The sequence below is a fragment of the Aulostomus chinensis genome, chromosome 2 (assembly GCF_037954235.1).
Source record: "Aulostomus chinensis isolate RoL2024-O1b breed Wild chromosome 2, RoL_Achi_v1.0, whole genome shotgun sequence".
NCBI lineage: Eukaryota > Metazoa > Chordata > Actinopteri > Syngnathiformes > Aulostomidae > Aulostomus > Aulostomus chinensis.
In genome coordinates, this window is record NC_141321.1 from 18,065,283 (window position 1) to 18,088,279 (window position 22,997).

The following is a 22,997-nucleotide window of genomic DNA, read 5'->3' on the forward strand; positions in this document are numbered from 1 at the left end:
TTGGATTTATTGAAAAAAACATATCAACATGAACAAAAAATTCCCAAATAATACTCACAAGACTAATATAATTTATTGCTTTACCGATACATTCACAAACTGAATTCGATGTTATTGAACAACATAGAATAACAGATTTTTTTTTTCATTTTCTCTCTCTCAGCTTTGACTTCCTCAACTTGGCTGAGGCACGAACCTGCGTACCGCGTTTCAAGTAAATATGACTCCAGATGACCTGTGATCCACCCATCCGTCCTTTAGGATAATGAGATGTATGTCGCTATCAGCATCATTCGTGTTCCACTCTCCCCCAGTACAGGAGCACAACAGTAACCCAACAGAACGGCAACCTTCGAAACATGAGACAAACAATCTTTGTGGAGTTTTCATATTTTTCATGAGAGCAAGGTTTTTTCCTCCCTAAGGCAGACAAACAAAAATAAATAAATGTTTGCAAAGCATCATGCATGGTTATCACCGTTATCATGATATGACTTGAATAATGTCACATTGTATGAAGTCCCCTCTTTGCCTTTGTTTGGTATCTAGAAATTAAAAATATATTTCTGTACATCTCTATTAGTCCTTTAGGGTTAGTGTTATAAAACACACAGCATCTGGTCTTCAGAGGCCAAAGAAAATAAAGTCCTTCTGTCCCATCTGTTCCTCAGAGAACTGTTAGGTCATGACAGGACTTTGACTTCTGCCTGAAAGCCATCTTCTTGTTCTTGCGTGCGACCATGCGACCCAGGAATCTTTTAGCTTTCTTGCCAATGCTCTCCCTGCGCCTGCAGTTGGCCATACGTCTCGCGTTCTCCTCCTTGCTGTCTTTCCTCAAACGGATCTGTCTGACGATGCCCTCGAATAAGTCCTGCACATTGTGATGAAGAGATGCAGACGTCTCGATGAACTTGCAGTCAAATACCACCGCGCAAGCACTTCCCTCTGAAAAAAGAGAGGGAAAAATATGTTGTTGAAATATTCAGGAAGTTGATCTCAGCTGAAAACTGAAATGAAATCATTGTTGAAAGAGTTCAGCATTGTTTTCAGTCTATTTAAACCTAAGCAGTCGAGTGAAAAACATGGCCTGACCCCACCAAAGCCAACCAGCTCTGTCAGCTTTGATCACACAGCCTCAGGGCCTTCAATTATTAACATCAGATTTATTCGAATCAACCAAAATGACTTTAAAATCTGCCTGCCCCGAGAGCTTAAATCAGCTTAGACTTTAGGTTCAAAAGGTTAATTAATCAAACTGACTTACCATCTACCGACACTTCCCTGGACCGCACCAGGTCACTCTTGTTGCCCACAAGGATTATGGGAATATTCTCAGACTGCCTGGCCCTACGCAGCTGAATACGCAGCTCTGATGCCTTCTCAAAGCTTGACTTGTCTGTCACTGAATACACAATGATGTAGGCGTCTCCCATCCTCATACATTGCTCCTTCAACCACGGGCTGTTATCCTTGAGAGGGGAAACACATATGTGATTAGAACTCGTCCTCAGACTTCACCTGATCTTTTACCGATACGTGGAAATCAATGTAAGGGAAGAAAATGTTGCATAAATCCCTCACCTGTTCCCAGATGTCATACAACATAATGGCTGCCTCCTCCTCATCCACTAGAAGAGATCTGTCGTAAGTGTTTCCTGAAGAGGTAGAGAAACATAAAGAAATATTCAGTTGCACATCGACAGAAAAGAGCAGCATCTCTTTATCTGAACAGCTGTGTTTGTTGTCACTGATTTTAGCACATTTGGTCTTTTGTAGTCGACATATTCATCCAGAGAGCTGATCTCGCTCGCTGATCAAGTCCATCACTGCTGGTCTTTTATATTCTGCCTTCATGTTATGTTATTGGATGTGTTTCTGGCAGCAGGAGGGCAGGGCTGGTGCCATGCAGGCTTTAGATGGAAATAGCAATAATCAATGCATGTACTGTCTTGCGTGTAAACACCAAGAACCCTGTTTTTTTCTCTCTCTCCCCCTAATCCATCAGATGTACTTCATATTGTTCTTACAAATATAAATCTTAAATCAACAGAGCTTGTAATATTGAGTACGTTTTCATAATCCCCATTTTCATGATCTCTTTTTCACTGTTTTCTTTAGAGGCATCACATTTAAAAAAAAATGCTTTCAACCTTCATCCATTCAACCTCTAATAAATCAGCCGAGTTCTGTTGTTCAAGCTTAAACTAACCTTTAACAGTCCTGATAGTCTCTAAAACCTCAGTAGACAATGGACATGTTGATAATGTGTGTGTGTGGGTGTCAAGGGTTGATGACTCATCCTCAGCACACCATTTACCTGCTTCATCGCAGTCGTGACCAGCATCCTCAACTCCTCCAAAGACGCGCGCCAAGCTGGACTTCCCGACGCCGTGTTCCCCGAGGAGAACCACCTTGTACACCTGCTGTTCAGCCTCGCTGCCGGTAGAGATAACAGAGTCCGAGGAGTCCGATGCGCAGCTGCCCCTGTGCTGCTCGTTCGGAGAGTAGGACGTGCAGCGGAGGAGGTTGGACAGCTCGTCCGTCTGGCCGGTCTGTGGCATCGTGGCGCGCAGGTCCCGGTCATCCACGGGCATGCTTCTCCGGTGTAGGTTTGGCATGTTCATGGGAAACGGCATGCTTCCTCTTCTCTTGTCCATGTTCCGCAATTTGTCTCCTTTGTTCAAAGTCATTGTGCGCAAACCAGGGATCTGTGGACAGATGTGCCATGCGTTAATAAAGGCTCGCGCAATCATCCCTCAGGAGGGGAGACGAGCAAAAATCAGCGTGGCACACGCTATCATTTAATCACACAGTAAATTACTTGTAGAAATCATGACCCTGAGTTTGAGCGAATGTAGCCTAAACAACCCCGAACTCCTCCATTTAACTCTGCTAAACGAAATAACTCGTAGTTTCGTAAATCAAAGCACTTACTGGGTGCTGCTGGTAATAAATCCAACGACGTCAATCCAATAATCCTTTGTTTGAGGAGTTGTTGTTGGCGAAAACACGGTTTCGCTTCAGTCTGACTTGAGTTGCTACTCGGCTTATTTATAAAGGACGAGGAGTGACGTCGCCAGGGATTCGCCCCGGAGAGTCACGTCTCCGCGTATTCTACTGGTGCGTAACGGTAACATCATCATACAGAGGAGGGGGGGATGACTGGAAGAGCGGAGGAATCTCCCTTCCGCAACGCCAAATGGAGCTTACTTCTACGGGGGCTGCCAGAGATGAATCCTTGTGCAGGGAAAGCCCACTGAAAGCTGGAGTGATATAAATATTTAATTCGGAAGATAAATTTAGAGATGGGTGGTTCCACATAATGCAATAGGTTCAGGTAACCTGGGGGGGGGGGGGGGGCAGCGCATGTGAATGCTTTTATGGAAATATGATCTCTCCGACTGATAATCAGATTTGAGCTTCCTAGTCACCGGAGCTCAATTTAGTTTCAACATGAGAGGAGGGGGTCCTCTCACCCACCACTGAGGATGATACAGGTGACAAATGAAGAGAAAAGAAACTGAAAGAAAATGGGAAAAACTTGACGCCAACACATCCCTTCATCGCGTCCGAGGACTCACCGAATGGTCTGATGAGCAATATAATGATGTGAATCATGCTATGGCCTTCGCAGCCACCAAGTCTTGATCCATTGGAATGAAGGTTTTGTCATTATGAAAAAACAAAACAAAACATAAAACTGAGGGATTCATTTTTGGAAGATTGTTTTTATCCAAGACCCCACACAAATGAAGCTTCTAACACATCGTAATGTTCTTGTCCACATGCTCACATGCAAGAAGAATGCATAATTCAACGTGGTATTGTTGGAAATAATATAAGAATAATATAATACGAGAGAACATGCACTATGAATTAATTATCATTATTTCCAGCTGTCAATCCAGCATCTAGTATCCATGTAAAATATCGATATAAGCAAACACAATTCAGTTCTGCCACGAAGGTCAGCTCAGTTTTCTATCACTGTATTCAGTAATTGGTCTTCTGTAATTTAACCCAAAGTATTTTTTCATAATTTTGCTCACAGACCTTACAGCTGCAACGCTGCCTTTTTCATTCATTAATCAATCCATTTCCACAGCTAATCATTTCTGTGTGGTTTTGCTGCCCCCCTGTGGCTTTAGACGTATACTGTACTTCAACCAATGTGGCGTAGACAGAGAAATGGCATAGAAACACAACTTACTCTCATGAGAAAAACCTTTTTGTCTGTGTGCCTAAAAATCTGACTTAAGAAGGCGACCCTATGAGTATATACTAATATTTTTAGTCAGCAGACACAAGTGTTATGTGATAACCTGAATACGCCAGTGCTAAATACACATTTGGTGTATTAAATGATGATTATGATGATTATTGTTGTTACTTTATTATTATTATTATCATTATATTATTATTACATTATTATTCACACGTTGTAGAATCGGCCATTTGTGAGTGGAGGGCAGTGTCGCACCTCTCAGCCCTTAAAACACCCAAGAACACCGGAACATGATCCAAAAGCGACACTGCGCATGTGCAATACTCACGTCTTCGACCTCTAGTTGAACGCGGTAAGGGTTCGTCTCTGTAGTCATAAGCCTCTGCATTTGAGTAAAATTAATGCTTCTATGTGATCGATGTATTTCCTCTGAACGCTCCGTGCTGGCCCGGTTGTGTCCCAGCTAGCCGGATTGTAGCGACCTTGCTCGGTGGACAGCCGGTCCTGACCTCACTCGTGTGTGCTCGCTAAACTTTGTACACTTTGTTCTTGTTACTTTAGCGTCGAACAAGCCAGTTCGAGACTCCGCTTAAGGTGACCCGAATGTTCATTGTGGTTTGTTGTTCATGTGTTCATTTCTGTGCCCAGCAGACGCTGCTCGTGTGGTTGACCTGACCAGGACGTCCGTCGTCATGTATGCCTGTGCGAAGTTCGTCTCCACGCCCTCTCTGGTGAGCCCCGATGAATGGATGGAGGTCCTTGCTAGCTGTTGGCCACAGCACATGCACGTCTGCAGCCTGTTTAACCGTGATAACGCCATCGTTTGCGAGTTAGCAGCTGTTGTGTGCGGCGTCAACGGCGTAGCTTGCTAACACTGACACGGTGGCTATGTAGCTGTTAGCCGTCTTTGACCCTCAGCTGAGTCGAACCTGTGTCCTCCCCTGCAAGGGCGTCAGTTCTCCACCGCTCGTCCGGGTTAGACTCGGTGTATTCACCCATTGTGAAACACCCAACGGCTGTTTTCGTGCTAATAATCAACATATGTCCTGTTTGTGTTGTCACTCCTTCATTTTTAGGAGTTTGATATGTAAATGTTCATGAGCTGAGTAGGTGTAGGAGCGATCCCTGCAGAGGGAGCCTGCCAAGAAACCCCGGACACAACTCATCTAAACCCTGGATGCCTCTGGAGGGTTATTTTTATGATCTTATTAGATCCCATTGACACTAATTTACTACCGCTATTTAGCTAAGTTGCCTAATATTGCTGTTTTTCATTACCTATGAGGACACCACATACAGGAGTCCTGAGTCCCTCACCAGTTTCTGACCAAAATTTCCCCCAAAATACAGCAGCCATTAACCATATCTGTTACTAAATAACGTGCTTTTAGGCTGTTTGGAATAATATCCTTTGATGACTCATATTCTCTCTCCTCCAGTCACTGAGCCTCCTCCGAAACAGTCTGGGGAGACCTGCCTCACATTTTGCAAACCTCGGTCATAGAGCTTAATTGCTCTCACTACAAGGTGTATTTGTGCACGCAGGTCCGTGCTGGATCTCGGACGCTGTACAGGCCGCTTTCAGCAGCAGTCGCATCAGATGCCAGGAGAGTTGAGGTGAGCAGCTGCCGGCACTGGAGGATGTCCTCTATGCATGCGCAATTTTCAATGTTGGAAAAGTATTATATCAGTGTTTGCCAGCTGCTCTGACAACTCAAGAAATAAGAAGCTCCTGGGTTTAGCCGAACACTGAACTCAGGAAGTAGTAGATGAGCCTCTCTTCCTCTTGAGCCCAGTTTCTCTTCGTCAGCATTTAAGTTTTCAGCTGCTATAGTTTTGTTGATTCTGAGGAACCTTAACCCCAGAACAGTGATGTTGAAATCAGAAACACCATCACCAACATCAGGTGTGTTTTACCTGATGTTATATTCTTGATAAAATATAGATTTAATCAAAATATATTAAAGTACAACACTGTTTGCTAAATTGAAGTACTCTTCTTTAATTTCTCAAAATGCAATGTCACATAAAATGATTTTTTTTTTTTTTAAAAAAAGGTACCATGGGGGACCTTGCAAAATGACATGAAACGAATCATGTGGGTGAAAATCAAACGACATTGGTGTTCTAGGGTTAATCCAGGCAGATCAGAAGGGAATAATAAGGACGGCGCTGATGGACACTCACACATTCCTTTCCAAATGCATGAGAAGCAGGCATCTGTTTCAAACAGCGTTCAGAGCACTTTTTTTTTTTTTTAAACATCACATCATCATCGTGTTGCAGACCGCTTCACTCCTGGCGCCACAGAGTGCCATCAGCTCCCAGCAGCTGATGGCGGTGCGTGGATTCCAGACTAGCGCTGTGAGCCACGACGTCGACACCGCTGCAAAGTTCATCGGAGCAGGAGCTGCAACTGTTGGAGTGGCTGGATCTGGAGCTGGGATTGGGACAGTGTTCGGTAGCCTTATTATTGGATATGCCAGGTAAACTGTCCCTCCTCTAAGAAGGAATTCTTTGCACAGATTTAGCGTTAATTTTACAGCTATGATTTTTATGTTGTGGTTTGTTTTTTTTTGGTGATCAATCCGGTGTCATGGTTGAGTATTGATATTCTGAGCAGAATGTCTTGGCAGCTGTTCTTGAAGCCCTTCGTTCCTCAGTTTTCTCAACTGTTGTCTCTTTTTGATAGGAATCCTTCTCTGAAGCAGCAGCTGTTTTCTTACGCCATCCTGGGCTTCGCTCTCTCTGAAGCCATGGGTCTCTTCTGTCTGATGGTGGCGTTCCTCATTCTGTTTGCCATGTAATCCAGGTGGATGTTTGCCGACAAGGGACACATCAGTTTGGTTGCCTTGAACGGCACGAGATTATCGTAAGGTTTATCCCTGATCATTGGTGTTTCTTAAATGATAGTGAATTCACAGATGTATGGTGCACCAGACTCAATTTTTTTGATGGTTTTGCCATTATATTGTCCATTTAATCAGATGTTTTTGTTAACAGACTTGTAATCCATAACAAAAGTAAAACACTTTAATTCCTCTAAAGCATATGTTCACATTTTTAGTGCCGTGTGGGTGTGAGAGCGAGAGCGTGCGTCCAGGCCACAGTAAACTGATGACTCTTCAGTTACGTGGGAGACATATCATTCATTAGTGAAGTTCAAGACAGCTTTGGAAGTAATTATTTTGTTTGCACTGCTGTGTGGAGCAAAAGACAAAGAACAACTACATGGATCACCCTCAATTTACTGCAGTAAAGTTAGTTTAAGTCCCACAGTCACATAACTGGAATCAAAAAAGGAGTACTTTGCATTTATGAAATATAAGTCTGTAAAAGTAGGCGGCACGGTGGTGCAGTGGTCAGCACTGTCGCCTCACAGTAAGAAGGTACCGGGTTCCAGTCCCGGCTCCATCACAGGATCTTTCTGTGTGAGTCTGCATGTTCTCCCTGTTCCTGTGTGGGTTCTCTCTGGTACTCCAGCTTCCTCCCACAGTCCAAAGACATCAAGAGGGGACGAGGCTGATTGATACTCTAAATTGACGGTGAGTGTGAATGGTTGTCTGTCTCTATGTGTTGGTCCTGTGATGGACTGGTGACCTGTCCTGAACCCCGCCTCTCGCTCGTAGCGCTGGGATAGGCTCCAGCCCCCCCGCAACCCTTAACAGGACAAGTGGAAGAAAATGGATGGATGTCAGTAAAAGGCAAAGAAAAGATTTGTATCCTATTTCTCTAGTCAAGCACAAATATTTGGCGCTGAAATGGAATCCCTAGGTCACATGACTTGAAAGCTATAAAAAAGCTACTTTGGCATATTTAATTATAGAAGATGGAATTGTTCCAGAAAATATAATAAAGAAATTCCAATAGTTCCATTCCAGAACGAATAACTGGTGCTGTTTTAAAGTCCCTTATAGAACAGGACATGGAAGTGACTGAAAGAAAACAACAAAATTCTGCAATACATGAAAACAATGGAAAGTGCACTCAATTACTCATCCCAAATAAAGAAGGAAATAAGAGTTGTGCCCAATGGCCTTCTCAGCTGCCATAGTTGCAACCTTCTTGTCACATTCCAGGGTCCTAAATGGTTGACATTGAGTGAAAAGTGTTTCAAGAGCAACAGTAACGAGCACAGATTGCAAGACATGCATGAAATCAACTTTAAACAGCAAAAAAGATGCTGCAATCTAAAAGGGGGCAGAATGTGTTGAGTTGTTTGGTGAATGAGCCCCTGTGAGGGAAGGAGCTCCATCTTCAGAGACTTCCCCTCCATTTACATCTCCTCCAGCACTAAAGGGGGTCATCCACCGGCTGCTGGAACTCCACCGATGTGTGGTCCTGCTCCTCATGTTCTCACCGCTTCTCTTGCTCCTGATGGTGCGCGTACTCAGCCTGAGGTCCTGTCCCGTCCCTCCGTTCGCTCCCTGGTCTCATTTAATAGTTGTTGTACCGAGCAGTACAGTGACACAACAGCCACCAACCACCAGCTGGCCTGCTCGGCTGGTCTCAGTGAAACTGCTGCATTACCAATAAAAATAAACAGACCAGTCAGCTACTTTCACAACAAGGTGGTGCTTTTTAAAACTGCAAGCGACATTACTATCTGACTATTGAATCAAATAATTTCAGATGAAAACTTCTGATTTCTTCTTTTACCCCACTGTTATTGTAACTTTGCAGAAAACTGTTTCAAAGCTATGTAAATCTTAACTTCACACCAATGTCCGTGTGATTCAGCTGCAACTGTATGGGACTTAAATATACAATTTAAAAATATGCATCTTTAGAAACACCTTCCTATTAGGAAAATCATTGTATTGTAAGAGTCATGATGCAGTCTTGTTGTCTTGTTAGTTATCTGCTTTACGTCACATTTCAAATGAAAGCATGTTGTCTTACTTGTAACTGGCCGACTGCTGGCAGACGATCCTTCCGTCTTTGTCTTCCTCTTCTTCTTTCCCTGCATGAAAACAAACATGTCAGACTTTCTACCTGAAATTGGCTGATAAAAGCAAAACTCTCCTTGCACCAGCTTGAGCCTCATGTTGGAACTGAACATGTGGGACTCACATTAGTGTCCTTGCACGACCAATCTGGGTGCTGCAAGGTGTGGACTCTGCTGTTCTTCAGCTTATTTGCGGTATTTGTCCCGCTCGTCCTGGGTCAGGGACCTCCACTATGGACCCATGACAACACACCACCAGTAAACAGACATGCTAACAACATGCCGATATGTGGACATGCGCACACATAGGAACATAAACACATTTTACTATAATGGAAGAAACATCTGTACTGTATGGAGCTGTGCGTGAATTCACACAGTTACCCTCTGACCCATCACCGTAGCAACCTCAGTATTGTCCTTGGGAGTTGAGCTCAGCCTTGACATTTTGCCTCTGCTCCATCACAAACAGCATATAAGGATTGAGAGGCTTCTTAACATAAGGACGCTGGTCGTCCAGCTGGTCGCCAGCCTTCCTCTTGCTATGAGAAGAGAGGAAAATGGTAAGATTGCACCAAGAGACAGGTTCTAATTGTTTATCTAGCCTGCACCCGAGATGTGAACAGCAAAACAGCTGATAAAATGTAAACACAGGCTGAATGTGATGCAAGTTTGAGTTAAGTTTGGTTAGTCAGCCAGTGACCACCATGTCTTACTGGGATTTGGAGGTGTTTGGAGGGGGAGCAGCCAAGGTGGAGGGACGTCCATCATTTTTTACATTTCCATATTCTAAAAGTCTTCTTTGATCTCAAATTTCATAATCTCTTTACAGCAGATCACCTTTGATCTGAATGGCACATTAAATTATCCTGAGCATGCTCAGTTGAGCAGTTGTACCCCCCCCCCCCCATGGAAAACTGTCATGTCAGTATAAAATAAGCTGGTGACGTTACAAAATCTGATGTTTTCAGCTCCTTACAGGTGTTCTCTCAAATCAATTTGCATTGAAGCCCTAGGTTGCACACCATCATAATCACATTCACTTGCTCTGCCTACCAGTGGGCGTGGATTAGAGTATGACACACTGCACTCTGTCTCCATGGCCCTGCCCCTCAAACAGCCACTGCAATCCTCGCCTCAGCATTCTCTTAACAAATGTTGTTTTGAGACTGAGTGATCAACTGACAAACTCTTAAAAAGGACAGATTTAAAAATTAAATCATGGACCAACAAACTCCACAAAACATGAATAGGTTCTTTTCAAAAGTACACTGAAATTGATAGCCCAAGCAAATGTCAGTTTTCCCAATAGCCTCTTCATGGTTATTGTTGTCTATGTAGTGTGAGTTTTCAGGATCTCAGGATTTTCAGGTTGGTGGGCTTGGACTGAAAGCGCTATGGAGATATGGAAGTGGCTGAACTGTGAAAAGATGGCAGCCTGTGAAAGATTATTTTTATAAAGTCAAAAAGAGGGCTTAGATTGGTACTCTGATTACAATTACATCCAAAGACGCTTCTCCTTCATTCACTTTTGGTGAATGTTGCCTTGGCCAGGAAGAGTAACTATAACTAACCATAATGAAGCATTTAGCTTTTTACAACATGTGAATTTAAGTCACTGCTGTTTCACTCTCAAGTCTCAAGTGCATGATCTCAGACTTCTGCATCATCTCACAGGTGAAATGAAAACAAAGGATGTGCAAAATGTTTTTAACTTTAAAACTTTCTTTCAGAAATTCAAAGTAACTGTATATACACTTTACAATAGCATATAGCCTGATGGCTAACAAAGATGTCTTAAAACATTTTTAAATACATCTTCAGCACAATGAACAATTCTTGCAAGTAAAATGGCTTGATGGATATTGGGGGGGAAAAAAAATCATTAACACGATTACTCTTTTCTGCAGAAAAAGTGCCATGATTAAAATTTAATTCAGGACTTTCCCACAAAACAAGCTGTATTCTCTACATGCTAAGTTAAACAGTTCAGTGACATTGCGCTAAACTAAACATACAAATATTTGTAAAGGAAAAAAAAAAACACTCCATCTGATGTAGTTAAATCTTCATTAATACATTTAGAAAGTAGATATGACATGCCTTTTTTTAAAATCAAAAATACAAAAGATTTTTTTCCTTTAAGGACTTTTTTTTCTTTAGACATGAAGCTGCATGTATTGTACAACACTCAGTGTACAATAAACTGGTAATGCACATCAAATGAGCTGGATATACAGATCACACGTCTCTCCATTCCTCAGAAACGCCGGGACTGAGAACCGTGGAGACACGCACAGGCCAGTGGGCTGGCTCTCACACTCCAGGTGAGGCTTGCATACGAAAAGATGGCAGTAAGGATGATTTTGGAGTGGGGAGGGGTGGGGCAGGGCGGGGCGGGGGGACATGGCTGATCCCCAAGATGTGTTTCCTCTTCCATGCACATTGTTCTTCATCCTCTTCAAGATAATTGCAGATTCGACCAGAGGAAGCTCCGATCCCTCTTTGTCTATTTGTTCAAGTTGTTGAGGAAAAGAAAAGAAAACAAGGAATTTGGGAAAGACACTTCAACCTTCACCCATTCGCAATTTACATTCATTGTCTGGACATGTGCACTCATAACAGGATGAGCACACTATTGTGCCCTGTAACAATTTTACTTGAACACAAAACTAGTTCTAATTTCCGGAGAGCTACTAACTTCTGATGAAAAAGGCAGAGACAGGCAGCCGTCTCGGAACTGCCTGCATTCAGTAAGCAGCAGGGATTGTTTGGGCGGGACAGAGAGCAGGATTCACCTGGAAAATTTCCTCACAGGGATACAGCTCAATGGAATTACAGTACACAACACATACCGCACACAAGAAAGTAGTAAAGGATGTTGGGGGAGGGGGGCGTCTCCAAGTTTGGACTTCTACAGAACTTTTGAGGTCTGATTGTCTCTTTCCATCTAATCATTTATGAGCACTGAAAAATGCCATGGAGGGGGCTTGTGGGGAGGAGGATCGTATGGCACTGTACAAGCAACCAAGACCTACATATTTTCTCAAAACATAAAAATGCACTTTGATTCAAACCCAACACAAACTTAAAAAAAGTTCAGCTATTCATGCCAAATCATCAGGAGACTCAAGTCAACTTTGTGGACTCCTCTTCTTGAAGGTCAGCAACGACAGGTAGAGATTTTAACCTTCCAACTTTTGGCTTGTAAAACTGCCAACACTACATTTACATTTCTGTCTTCCGTTTGTCTCACTTTTGAATAAATTAAGTTGAAACAACAGTGTCCTGGCTGAAATAGGACAGAAACACATTCATATAGTTACCATTCTTAAACACAATGCTTAAAACTGTGCTAACCACAAAAGAAAAAAATGCTTAAAAGTAGAAAATAACGGTACAGGTTGAGGGGCCACTCAGTGAGGCTGACTAAGAACACAGTATGCTGCTGGTGTCAGGACCTGACCAGATTTATATCGTGACTCCATGACACACTGGCAGAGGAGTGCTACATTAGCCTTTATGCTATCAAAAAGACACCGAATTAGGACTAAACAAGACAGAGCTCTGATGACGCCAGAATACTTGATTAGGAGTAAGAGACAATACTGGATTATAGACAAATGAAATAAAACGTTGACACTAAAACTGAATGCCCTCAAAAGGTTTACAGGATGTCAGATTTAGACATAAGGTTTTTGATCCTGACATTTAATTTAGGACCTATATTGTGTCCACAGTGAAGCCAAAACCACATCCTGGATTCAATTCATTTGATTTACTGAGGAGTGGACTGTTGCCATTCACATGTACCACCCAAAAAACCCTATTATGACCCCTTTTAAAATACCTTACACACAGAAGTAAAAACATTTTGAAACACTATCTTTGAAAAAAAACAAAAACAAATAAACACAAAAACACCAGTTTAACCAGAAAAAGAACTGCAACCAACAGTATAAACTTGACTGAGCTACAGCGGAATGCATATGATTTTAAAGGCTACAGATCAAAGGTTTGCCAAACACCAAATCAGTGAGTGTGTGTGTGTGTGTGTGTGTGTGTGTGTGTGTGTGTGTGGCAAGGAGTAAACATACAGATGCACAGATTGATTTACAGGCCAGACGTTGCTGCTGTAATTGGTCTGTAGCCACAGAGTGTCATTAGTCACTGTCAACAGTGTGAGCACCAGGGTTGGTTTTGAGTTCAAGGACTCAGACAGGTTCCTCTTAACAGGTGGTTGAGTTCAGATCCACTAAGCCAGCACCAAGACAATGTAATTTAGTGTGGGGACCATATCTGGCTCCACAGCTGGAGAGTCAGTCAAAAACTGGAGTCTATCTGGGCTCATTAATAGTGTCTACTTTCATTTATGCATGTAGACATTAAAAAAAAAAAAGTCACCCAGATCTTTAAAAATGTTTTACTTTTGAAGAGATGGAGTTTTTTAACGCAATGAAAAAAGGCTAAAATTTTTTTAACAGTAATGGCAATGTTGTAGTTTGTAATCCAAAGAGGGGCTTTTTACACACGTGTTGCTTTCAGTTTTTTTCCTTGTTGTCCCAACCTGAGAGACTGTTGTTGAATTCAGTCAGGTGGCAACAGGTCGTGAAGCCGGAACCTTTCCCGGACATGTGGCCGCACATCCTCATTCTGATGAGTTCAGCAAGCAGGGGAATCATGAGAGAAGGAGAGGGACAACATCCAAGAATTAGATTGAATAATATAGAGTAAGCATACCAACATTAAAATGGCTTCAGATATCATACCATCTCCACCAGCTTCTCCAGGAAGGGCACCAACTTCAGCAGCTCATTGTCATTCTTGTCCATGAACCAGCTCTCTATGGGAATCCCATTGGACAACTGCAGGGACAAAAAGAAGCACAAATTAGTCCAATAACGTCACACAAGTAGAAATTGACTTATACATTCCATTTTGGCTTCTACCAACAAGTAAACCAAGTACCAGATAAGTCAGGATTAATCAAGACAATCAGGGCAGCCTAACACGGAGATAAAAAAAAGACATGTCAATTACAACGGGACCTTTCCAAAGTTCCAGAAAACACCTCATCAGATGTAAGGCCCAACATCTTCAAAAACCTTAAGATGTTCAACTGGCCTTTGAAAGAAATATTTCAACCCCATTTCCAAATGCAGATACCTGCATTTACACAGGTTCAAACCAGGTCAACCCACTCTAACGAGCCGGCTGACCCTGTTCCTATAGTATGTGCATACAGAGGTGCCATTCTGATGGTTTCATCTGATGTTTCTCATTCAACACACCAGAGTGAGGCATTTTCAAAGACAGCACCAGAGTGAAGTATCTTGTCATAAAAGCAACATGTAAGAGAGTGAAAGTGTTTCTGTACCTTTGGCAAAGCCCCCAATGCTCAAATAAGTACCAGTGTCTACTGCAGGGTCACTTGACCTGGGAAAAGCTGATTAAAGCTATTCCCCTTGCAGACAAAAACTGAATGTTACATTTGAGACGTAGAAACAGGGCTTTATAGGTCAGAAAAATACACCAAAAATTGCTCACTCACTCATTATTAGGGTTGTAATTTGCAAGTTAGTTTGATAATTATCAGCTTAGGGCAGGTCTGACAACATAACCTCCACAGCATTGAAATGAGATCAAAGCAGGTAGTAACCAGCTGGACCTTTGGCAGACACTCCAGGCAGTTTTCATTAAGGGCTAATCAGACACGAGCTACCTAGAAGGGCTAAGCTTTGACCTGCAAATATGATCTAGTTTATTCATAGAATCTATCTTTATTATTCTATTATTACACTTTCAGGTCTTGAATTTTCACAACCAATTTCCTTTTACTGGTTTTAGAACAGCAGCTTATTAATAACCAGATGAGAGAAAAAGCTCCTGTGTAATATTTTATACGAGGGTTCACCTGATAAGCAAAGGCTTGCGGTGAATTGTCAATGATGATGGTCTTGGACAGATCTCTGCCTAGAATGTTCAGATCCTTGATGTAGTTTCCTTGGACACAGACACAATGTTCACGAAACAACCTGTGTCTGTAATGACAGAATGGGGTGTGGGGGGGTACATTAGACACAAGAGTTATACATTGGTTAAAAACACAGCAGAACATGCTGCAAACTGCTTTTTGACATTCCTGTGTATCTAATGTCTAAAAAAATACAACACAGCATACCTCACTAACTGCTTCTTAGGGTCCAAGATGTTGAGCAGTTTGTCTGCATACACCTTTTTAGAGGCTGTAAATAGGATAATCTAGAAAGGGTAGAAAATAGAGGTAAATATTTTCAAATCTAGTGCAATTAGGACAACATAAAAGTACTAGCAGTGTTTTATTTACCTCATAGATTTGAGACATGCGTTCCAGAAACTCTCTAAAGAACGGCCTCAAGCGCACATACACCTGCAGATGACAGGGGAACACTGGTAACACTCCCGATCAGTACATGACAAAATGAGAGAAGGTTGCTGCCAATTAAATGGTGATATAGAAGCTCCCATCTCAATGGCATTCCTTTTACAAATGCACTTTTGACCCCCTCTAGTGGCAGAAAACAGCTTCAACAGTGAAGCATTCACCTGGTAAATGACATCCTGAAAAAGTACAGGGAAGGTAAGTGCTGCATCCTCCAGCTCATTCAAACTGCAGTGAACCAACGTTTCATCCTTGAAAAAATAACGTAAGAAAGACAAATAAATGTACATGTTTTAAACTAATCACAGAGTGACTCATTTGTTGTTGTGTCCCGTAACTGACCAGGTCAAGGACTAGAGAGAATTCAGGTGTGCTGCGTGTCTTCAAAGGTAAAGCTGGTTTACGAGTGAGCTGCTCTTCTGTCAGTGGAGGAACATGCTTGATGAAGAAATACCTGCACATGAAGACACCAAACAAGCTTTCAGTAAACCAATGATGCCCTTATTAAAACAAAGATGAGAGCACAGCAGAGGTGAAAAAGAATGCGACAGTGATGGATTTAAAATCAGTTATACCAGGAGGACAAACTCACTTTAGGATTGAAACTTATTCTCTTTGCATTTTAAATTTCACTTTTTTAAGTGGTCAGATTGCATATTAGTTGTAGTGTCAAACGAGCGCAAAGTTGCTTCCAGTTGGCTAGTTCTTGTAAACTTAGCTACCTGAGATCGGAGCAACTCATCTTTCAACCAGCTGCACAGGGAGGAGGAAGGACTGATGTGAACTGATACTTTCTTCATTCTTGCTAAACTTCACTCAATATTTTAATGTCAGGAATACATTTTACTAACATCTTGGATTGATTTCCAGCGAATTAATGTATGTAGGCACAATGTTGCGCCTCGCAAAGTTCTACTGTAAGTCCTATTGATTCATTCATTCAATCTCAAAGTGTGACTACATTTTGAATACTTTATTTTATTCACTCTGGCAAGATTACACCTTTTCTGATGTCAAAATTTCCTTAAATTGTAGAAACACAGAATCCATTTCATTTAAAATTGATTTATCTCTTTGGTATCAAGCATCGTAGAACTTAAGAGATACCAGCAAAGACTATCAAATTGCTTGTATCTCACCATGGCACAAATTATGCCTTCATTTGCAGAAAGATAACTCAAATTCAAACTTTGAGACTTGTAGAGATTGAGTTCTAGGATGAATCATTTTATGACTTAGGCATTAACTCACGGGTCAAAGACTTCCCAGTCTTCCTCATAGGTAGCTTCTGGTGGTACTGCAGCGGGAGGAGAGTCCACATATGCCATATCTGGGCTGGAACCTGGAGCTGAGACCAGAACAATGGCTGTATGTTAGGAAGATTTACATGAGATACAAAAAAAATTGCTAGCCGTAAAAATCTAAACAATTGAAAAATGTTTCTGTAGCTCTGTCTACCTGTGAGGGGTGGAAGGTCAGCATCATCAAGCTCTCCCACCCCTGCTGTCGGAGACACCTCAGAAATATGGGGAGGTCTCAGAGGTGGCAGCTGGGATACACTAGAGTAGAAGTTAGCAGTGGTGCACAGTTCCTGTGTGGACGTTGCTGTGCTGGTGGGCGTTTCCACAGTTTGCTCCATTTCCAGCTGTTTGACTATCTCCTCGGCTTCCAATGCCTGGTCTGGGGAGTCTGAGCCAGATGAGGCTGGGGGGGGGGGGGAGAGACACAGACACAGACACAGACACAGACACAGACACACACAAAGTCATTAGACATTTTTGACATCCTTATTTTACGGGCACATGATACACTGGTATTGAAGTGGATGTGCCCCTTCCCTAAACTGGGGACAATTTATGTCTAAAGTAAAGACCACACCTCTGTGCAGTACCTGGCAAAATATGATATTTCATACTGGCTCAAAGATGGAGAATTTTCTATTTATTCTTTTTTAATTAATGTGGCTAAAGCATAGTTTGCTAAACCTTCTGACATGGAGTGAAGTATATTTCGTAAATCTACTGCAAGCTGACACATTGCAAGTCCTTCAAACAATCTCTGTACAATAATAAAGGTGTGTTTACGACACCAGACACAATGGAAACAAGCTTCCGTCATGGTCTGCTAACCATTTTTAGCTGGTGAGAAGAAATTGAAAACAGGTGAGAAGATGGTCCCAAGAAGAGTGGTCCTGGGAGGGCTAGAGGGCACCTCGACAGCTGTCGTTTCCTCCAGGCTGCCATTGGGCTTCTCCTTACTCCTGTCATGATTGGTAGCCTCTGCAGAGAAAAGTTAATTAGTTAGTGGAGACTAGTGGAAACAAGTAGACCTTTTCATTATGTCACTCACGTCCATTGACAGAGCCTCTCCTGCCAACCCTGCTGATAGTCCTGCGGGGGGTGTTGGTGTTCGGAGGTGTGGACGTAATCAGATTGTTGTCCACATCACAGTGGAGACGAGTTTTCTTCGCTGGGCTCCCCTGCTGCACCTTCAGAAAACAACACATTATTTAATATATACATAAAAAAAAAGAAAAATTAAGAAAACTCATCGAAGTGTCTTAAAACACACATAGGAAAGCGGATTATCATGAGAGCATATGTAAGGTAGTGGTATTAGATGACACTTTTACATCCACCATCACTTACTTTTAAAATTTTAGCAAAAGTTGCCAAATCTCGAACCTGATTGTTACACCTGGAACACATGAAAAGATGCACAATCTACCAGCAAATGCCACATTGAAAGCAGGGCATCGTCTCTTGCATTACTACCTTTTGAGAGTATGAGTTTCACAAATGGATTATCTGCTTGCATCCCTCCCATTTACTTTATTACACTGCAATGCACCAGACATTCATCACGTGCTGTGATTGCCAATTTGAATGTGATGTCCCTCAAAATTGATTTTGTTTATTGGTCACAGACTATGACAAAATACACTTACATTAAACTCATATCATACGTTGAACCAAGCAAGGAACCTGCAAGATCTGTTAACAAACCTTCTACAGGAGCTAAAAGATATCCATAATCAAGCACAGCTTTTTCAGCATCTAGATAAACAGTGGATGAAAAGACACAAAAACCCAGTATTGTGCAAGTCTTAAATTGACTGGGAAAGAAATGAAAGCAGAACCAAGGAATGACAGTATTAAGTAGCAGGACCAAAAGGCCTCAATGTCTTCGTTTGAGGAAAAGCCTCTTTTCAGAGTTGACTTTTCAACTTGTTACTAACTCCTGTCCCCATACACCAACTCTGTGACTAAAATTAGAACAGAGTCCGTGATCTCTAACTAGCTGCTGCAGCATTCCACCAGACATTTCAAGAGAAACATGACACTCTATGCCAAGAAACACTGCATTTAACTCAGACCTGGAGAGCACTCTGCTCAAAACTGATTTACAACACAGGAGGACCTAGCATTACCCTGACAAACTAGAAACATTGAACAGGGACAGGCAATTAACAATTATTATTATGCTCCTCTTTTCATTGAAGTCTTTTTAACTCATCAAATCATAGACGTTGTTACCTTAACTGCATTTCCTCTGATGAACTTTTTGATTGTTGAAAACAAGCCCCTCCCGCCACTGGTAGGAGTGTCCTCTTCGACTTCTGAATGCCTCCGCTTGGTCCGGGATGGGCGACTTGCCAGACTGGGGTTCGGCTGCTGAGACGCCTTACGCATTCTCAGCCTCATTATTTAAGCAGTCACATGTAAGGCTGTTGAGAAAAATAATTGGAGAATCATACATGAGTCAGAAGAGATGACAGACAGAGAAAAAGGAAATAAAATTTAAAAAAAATAAAGAGGGCAACTACCCACTGTCAAGGTAGACAAACAGTTATTGAAACCGTCTCAAATGCTTTAAAATTCAAAATGGATGGGAGTACAGGGGTGTATGCATAAGTAGGATAGTACTGGTGCATTTGGCTGCCAACATCTGGATGTATTCAAGATCCCATTTCACTTACATCACAGTGGATCACAGCAGCCACAGCTGGCTTTACTTTCATCAGTACAGTGAAGGGGGAAAAAAAACAACTTGATTTTAAACTACATGTCCTTTATTTCCCTACTTTACAGTACATCAAAAATGTAACTGACTAAAATAGCATATTTCAAAATGTAACATAAGACTTAACTAAGAAAACTCCACTCCTTAGTCTTACTCTGTTAAATTGGACAGCCTAGTCTGCAAGTATGCATGAGGAAAACTAAAAGCTATTCACAAACTGTTGGAGCATGCCAGCCTCTTGTGCTTACGTAACAGCAGCTGGCTGAAAATGTGTCTGGACATATCCACAACCTGTAGTACTCTCGATACATACACAACAACTCAAATACTGTAAATGTCCTTCACAACATCTGCTTTACATTTACACAGGGGAGTATCCATCAAGACACAAGGGGTTGTGTGTGCTCATGTCCAACTGCATGCACAAACTAACACGTTCTGTAACAGCATTTGCTGGCATTGAAACTTCCAAGTTAGTCAGTAAGATGTGGCAAGAAAAGTTTAAAATTTTAAGTCGTTCTGCTCATAAACGTGTTTTTTGTTGTTGTTGTAAGGGTCTGACAATGCACTTAACATCTGCATCATTAAACAGATCTCTAGGGAGAATTGACATTCATGTGTTAAATGTAAAAGGCAGATTTTTACTGTGGTAAACTTTGGCCTGAAACCCACAATGTTCCACTGGGGTTTGATGATTCTGTTTAAAAACATGGATCACATGCACAAGAAAAAACGTTTAATTAATTTCATACTAATTTATACTAGCAATACTACAGTTAAAATCATAAAATCTCTTGATTTCATTTTAGAAAATACATTCTGTTCATGTGTAGATGAGTCCGTAAACTTGTAACTTTCCGTTAATGGAGCATTAAGTCTTACAAATATGCCTCAGTTTTGCTTCTCAGATTGAATTTTCAGATAAACAATCAATGCTTTTACAGAAAGCAACCTTTGATTCCCAATCCAAAATTTTGGGGAAAACAATCTGGTGAGGTGAAGGTGATCTTAGGTCAAACTCTGTGCTGTTATAGCTTTTTGTTTTTCTACAAATCTGGGCTTGGATATCCAAACATGCACACTGCCTTATCAACTCACAAACAGTTTCTGTTCATTTACACTTCTTCTAGAATTACCATGATTTTCAAAACATTACCAACAATTTAAAAAAAAGTAAAATGTCCTCAGCTTCACACAAGGAACTGAGGAGCCAAAATATAAAAAGCTGTACAGTAAACTCATAATAATTTTTGTAGTTTGTTGTGACTGTTACGATTAAATAAGCCATATCTACTGTGTTGCTGTTAAGCAAACCCAAAAATCTCAAAAGTTGTGTTTAAAAATCACTACTGCTCATGGTCAACTTTAATTATCTTCTATGCTACCTATATATTTATGTTACATTGAAACCACACATGTACGTACTGCCAGACCACAACTAAATCAGCTAACTTGGAGTGATACACACTGATGTATGCAACTGCCAGGGGGAATATGACCGGAGTGCACCAACTATTTTCAAGTAGCTGCTGATACGACTAAAAACTATTGTCTGTAAATCTTCTCGTTATAATCAAAGCTCGCCACTGTCGCCATAACCGATGCATAACAACGGCAATATGTATGCCACATCCATCCTTCTCGGAAGTGTCCATTCAAGCGAGCATCATACACATAGCTAGGTCCGAGCAACTGAGCGGGAAATAAGAAAACGCCAGCCTCAAAGAGAGCGAGCTAACAGACCTTAGCCATGGCAACACGGGGGAGAAAGTAGCGGGGCCCTCCTTCCCACACTTCGTCCTCTCCACAGAGTGAACTGATACACTAATGCCACTTAGTTGGCTTCAAATATAGCCATGACATGTAATATAATACAACACTTAAAGTTAAATTGCTTACCTGCCCGGGTCGACATAACTGTTCCGACACAAACGCTTATAAAAAAACAACAAAAAAGGTGCACAAAATAGTCACGTCTACCAAGCTATGGGGCTAGTGGCAGCTAGCTAATGCTAACTCAACGAACTAGAGATTGAGTTGCGAGTCTGGGGCGAAGGGCTGAACAAGATAGCTTAACTACTAAGAGTCAAATTTTACAATAGCCGTCTATAAGCAACCTCGCACTGTCTGACCCGGCACTGCGGTACAGAGTTTGCAGTGGTAACATTAACAGCGGTTCATCAAAGAAAATCCCAAAATGCTAACTTACCATTAGCAAGCAATGGGGAATCGTAAATTACCAAATTGCCAACGGTATATGGCTATCTTTAAGTTCAGTAAAAGGTAGCGCCTCTGAATCGGTATTGTAAGCGGCATTGGGGGTTGACGTTTTGTCACTCCGAATGATTAGCAAGGTTGAAGTTGAAGAACTCGAAAGACACAGCTAACGTTAATCAAATCACAAAATGATAATGCGCTTAAATGATGTCCAAATCTGTTCTTAATCCAGATAACTATCTCCACCTAACAGCGAAACTGATTTGATTTACCATTCATCAGTGATGGTTCCAAGACATGGCCAACAGCCCAAATACAACCAGTAATAAAGCTAACGGTAAGTATTAGCTGAGGAAAACTAGCGAAGTTTAGTTATGGAATGTCAATTTGTACTATGTTAGCTTCACCACAAGAAGCTATGAAGCATAGGCTGACTAAATTAGCGAGAGAAGTCGTTTCTAATTTCGACGAGACACGACTAGTTAAATTACACATAGTAGTAATAATGCTCTTGTCGGCATTGACATTGGACAGTAGGGTTATACAGACTTAAAATGGGTTAACATTTGCAACGATAGCCAAGCTTACCAGGAATTAGCCGTGTCCGCTGCAGGCCCTGTATTAGCTTCCTTTAGTCATGTAACTTAGCTTAGCATAATTAGCGATGTCCCAGCCTAGCTTTCTTGAAAAACTGCTTCGGGCTAACAGATGTGAACAGACGAGGAAGGAAAATATTTATCCTGTCCTTCGCCAACATTACAGACCCCGCAAGCCAAATAAGACAAATACACAAACACGGTTGATTAAGGCCACAAACTTACTTTACGGTGATCCGCAGTAACTGGAAATAACGACTCAAGACCGTTGAACCATCACAAAGGCAGTGGTTGTTTTCGTGATCTAATGCGAGTTTTTCTATCTATTCAAGGGCCGTCTCTGAAATGACATACCGTTGTGCTACCAGGCGCCATTTCCCGCCTCTGCTCAGTCTCTCCGAAGCAGATACCCGTATGGGACACAGACACACCCCCTTACCTCTCGAAAACACCAGCCAGTCTGCAGTGGAGACCACTGGCCTCTTCACAGCCGTGGTCAAGGTACAGGACGGGTTGCCTTAACTTTCAAACAATACGAAATTACTAACAAGGCTGTAATACATGTCT

At 41.8% G+C, this 22,997-nt stretch overlaps 3 protein-coding genes and 1 long non-coding RNA gene across 13 annotated transcripts; 1 reads left to right on the forward strand and 3 right to left on the reverse strand.

Annotated features, from left to right (window-relative positions):
- Positions 1 to 40: 40 nt before the first annotated feature.
- Positions 41 to 3,218, reverse strand: rrad (Ras-related associated with diabetes). The gene is made up of 5 exons (XM_086194429.1): positions 2,935 to 3,218; positions 2,318 to 2,708; positions 1,582 to 1,655; positions 1,265 to 1,469; positions 41 to 945 (listed from the first exon to the last, which is right to left on the reverse strand). Exons 2-5 carry the CDS (start codon positions 2,688 to 2,690, stop codon positions 668 to 670), a joined length of 930 nt encoding a protein of 309 aa, XP_086050555.1. The 5' UTR covers positions 2,691 to 2,708; positions 2,935 to 3,218; the 3' UTR covers positions 41 to 667.
- Positions 3,219 to 4,503: 1,285 nt separating this feature from the next.
- Positions 4,504 to 7,272, forward strand: LOC147269292 (ATP synthase F(0) complex subunit C2, mitochondrial-like). Of its 4 annotated transcripts, none has more exons than XM_086182160.1 (5): positions 4,504 to 4,577; positions 4,877 to 4,956; positions 5,771 to 5,842; positions 6,512 to 6,711; positions 6,918 to 7,272. In XM_086182160.1, exons 2-5 carry the CDS (start codon positions 4,918 to 4,920, stop codon positions 7,030 to 7,032), a joined length of 426 nt encoding a protein of 141 aa, XP_086038286.1. In that variant the 5' UTR covers positions 4,504 to 4,577; positions 4,877 to 4,917; the 3' UTR covers positions 7,033 to 7,272. The 4 variants fall into 4 exon arrangements, with proteins under 4 accessions (XP_086038286.1, XP_086038293.1, XP_086038310.1 ...); XM_086182167.1 differs by having other exon boundaries at positions 4,524 to 4,577; positions 4,874 to 4,956; XM_086182184.1 differs by lacking the exon at positions 4,504 to 4,577 and adding an exon at positions 4,587 to 4,741 and having other exon boundaries at positions 4,874 to 4,956.
- Positions 6,931 to 10,042, reverse strand: LOC147269293 (uncharacterized). Its single transcript, XR_015109715.1, has 4 exons — positions 9,299 to 10,042; positions 9,128 to 9,188; positions 8,586 to 8,746; positions 6,931 to 7,885 (listed from the first exon to the last, which is right to left on the reverse strand). It is a non-coding gene; the product is annotated as an uncharacterized LOC147269293 (long non-coding RNA).
- A 341-nt stretch (positions 10,043 to 10,383) lies between these two features.
- ctdspl2b (CTD (carboxy-terminal domain, RNA polymerase II, polypeptide A) small phosphatase like 2b) lies at positions 10,384 to 22,974 on the reverse strand. Of its 7 annotated transcripts, XM_086182148.1 has the most exons (14): positions 22,656 to 22,834; positions 19,131 to 19,321; positions 17,944 to 18,082; positions 17,724 to 17,873; positions 17,053 to 17,298; positions 16,846 to 16,942; positions 15,937 to 16,048; positions 15,759 to 15,845; positions 15,520 to 15,582; positions 15,355 to 15,434; positions 15,088 to 15,214; positions 13,943 to 14,038; positions 13,741 to 13,826; positions 10,384 to 11,682 (listed from the first exon to the last, which is right to left on the reverse strand). In XM_086182148.1, exons 2-13 carry the CDS (start codon positions 19,296 to 19,298, stop codon positions 13,761 to 13,763), a joined length of 1,431 nt encoding a protein of 476 aa, XP_086038274.1. In that variant the 5' UTR covers positions 19,299 to 19,321; positions 22,656 to 22,834; the 3' UTR covers positions 10,384 to 11,682; positions 13,741 to 13,760. The 7 variants fall into 7 exon arrangements, with proteins under 7 accessions (XP_086038274.1, XP_086038246.1, XP_086038239.1 ...); XM_086182120.1 differs by lacking the exon at positions 22,656 to 22,834 and adding an exon at positions 22,870 to 22,974 and having other exon boundaries at positions 10,446 to 13,826; XM_086182113.1 differs by having other exon boundaries at positions 10,446 to 13,826; positions 22,785 to 22,871.
- Between the last annotated feature and the right edge of the window lie 23 nt (positions 22,975 to 22,997).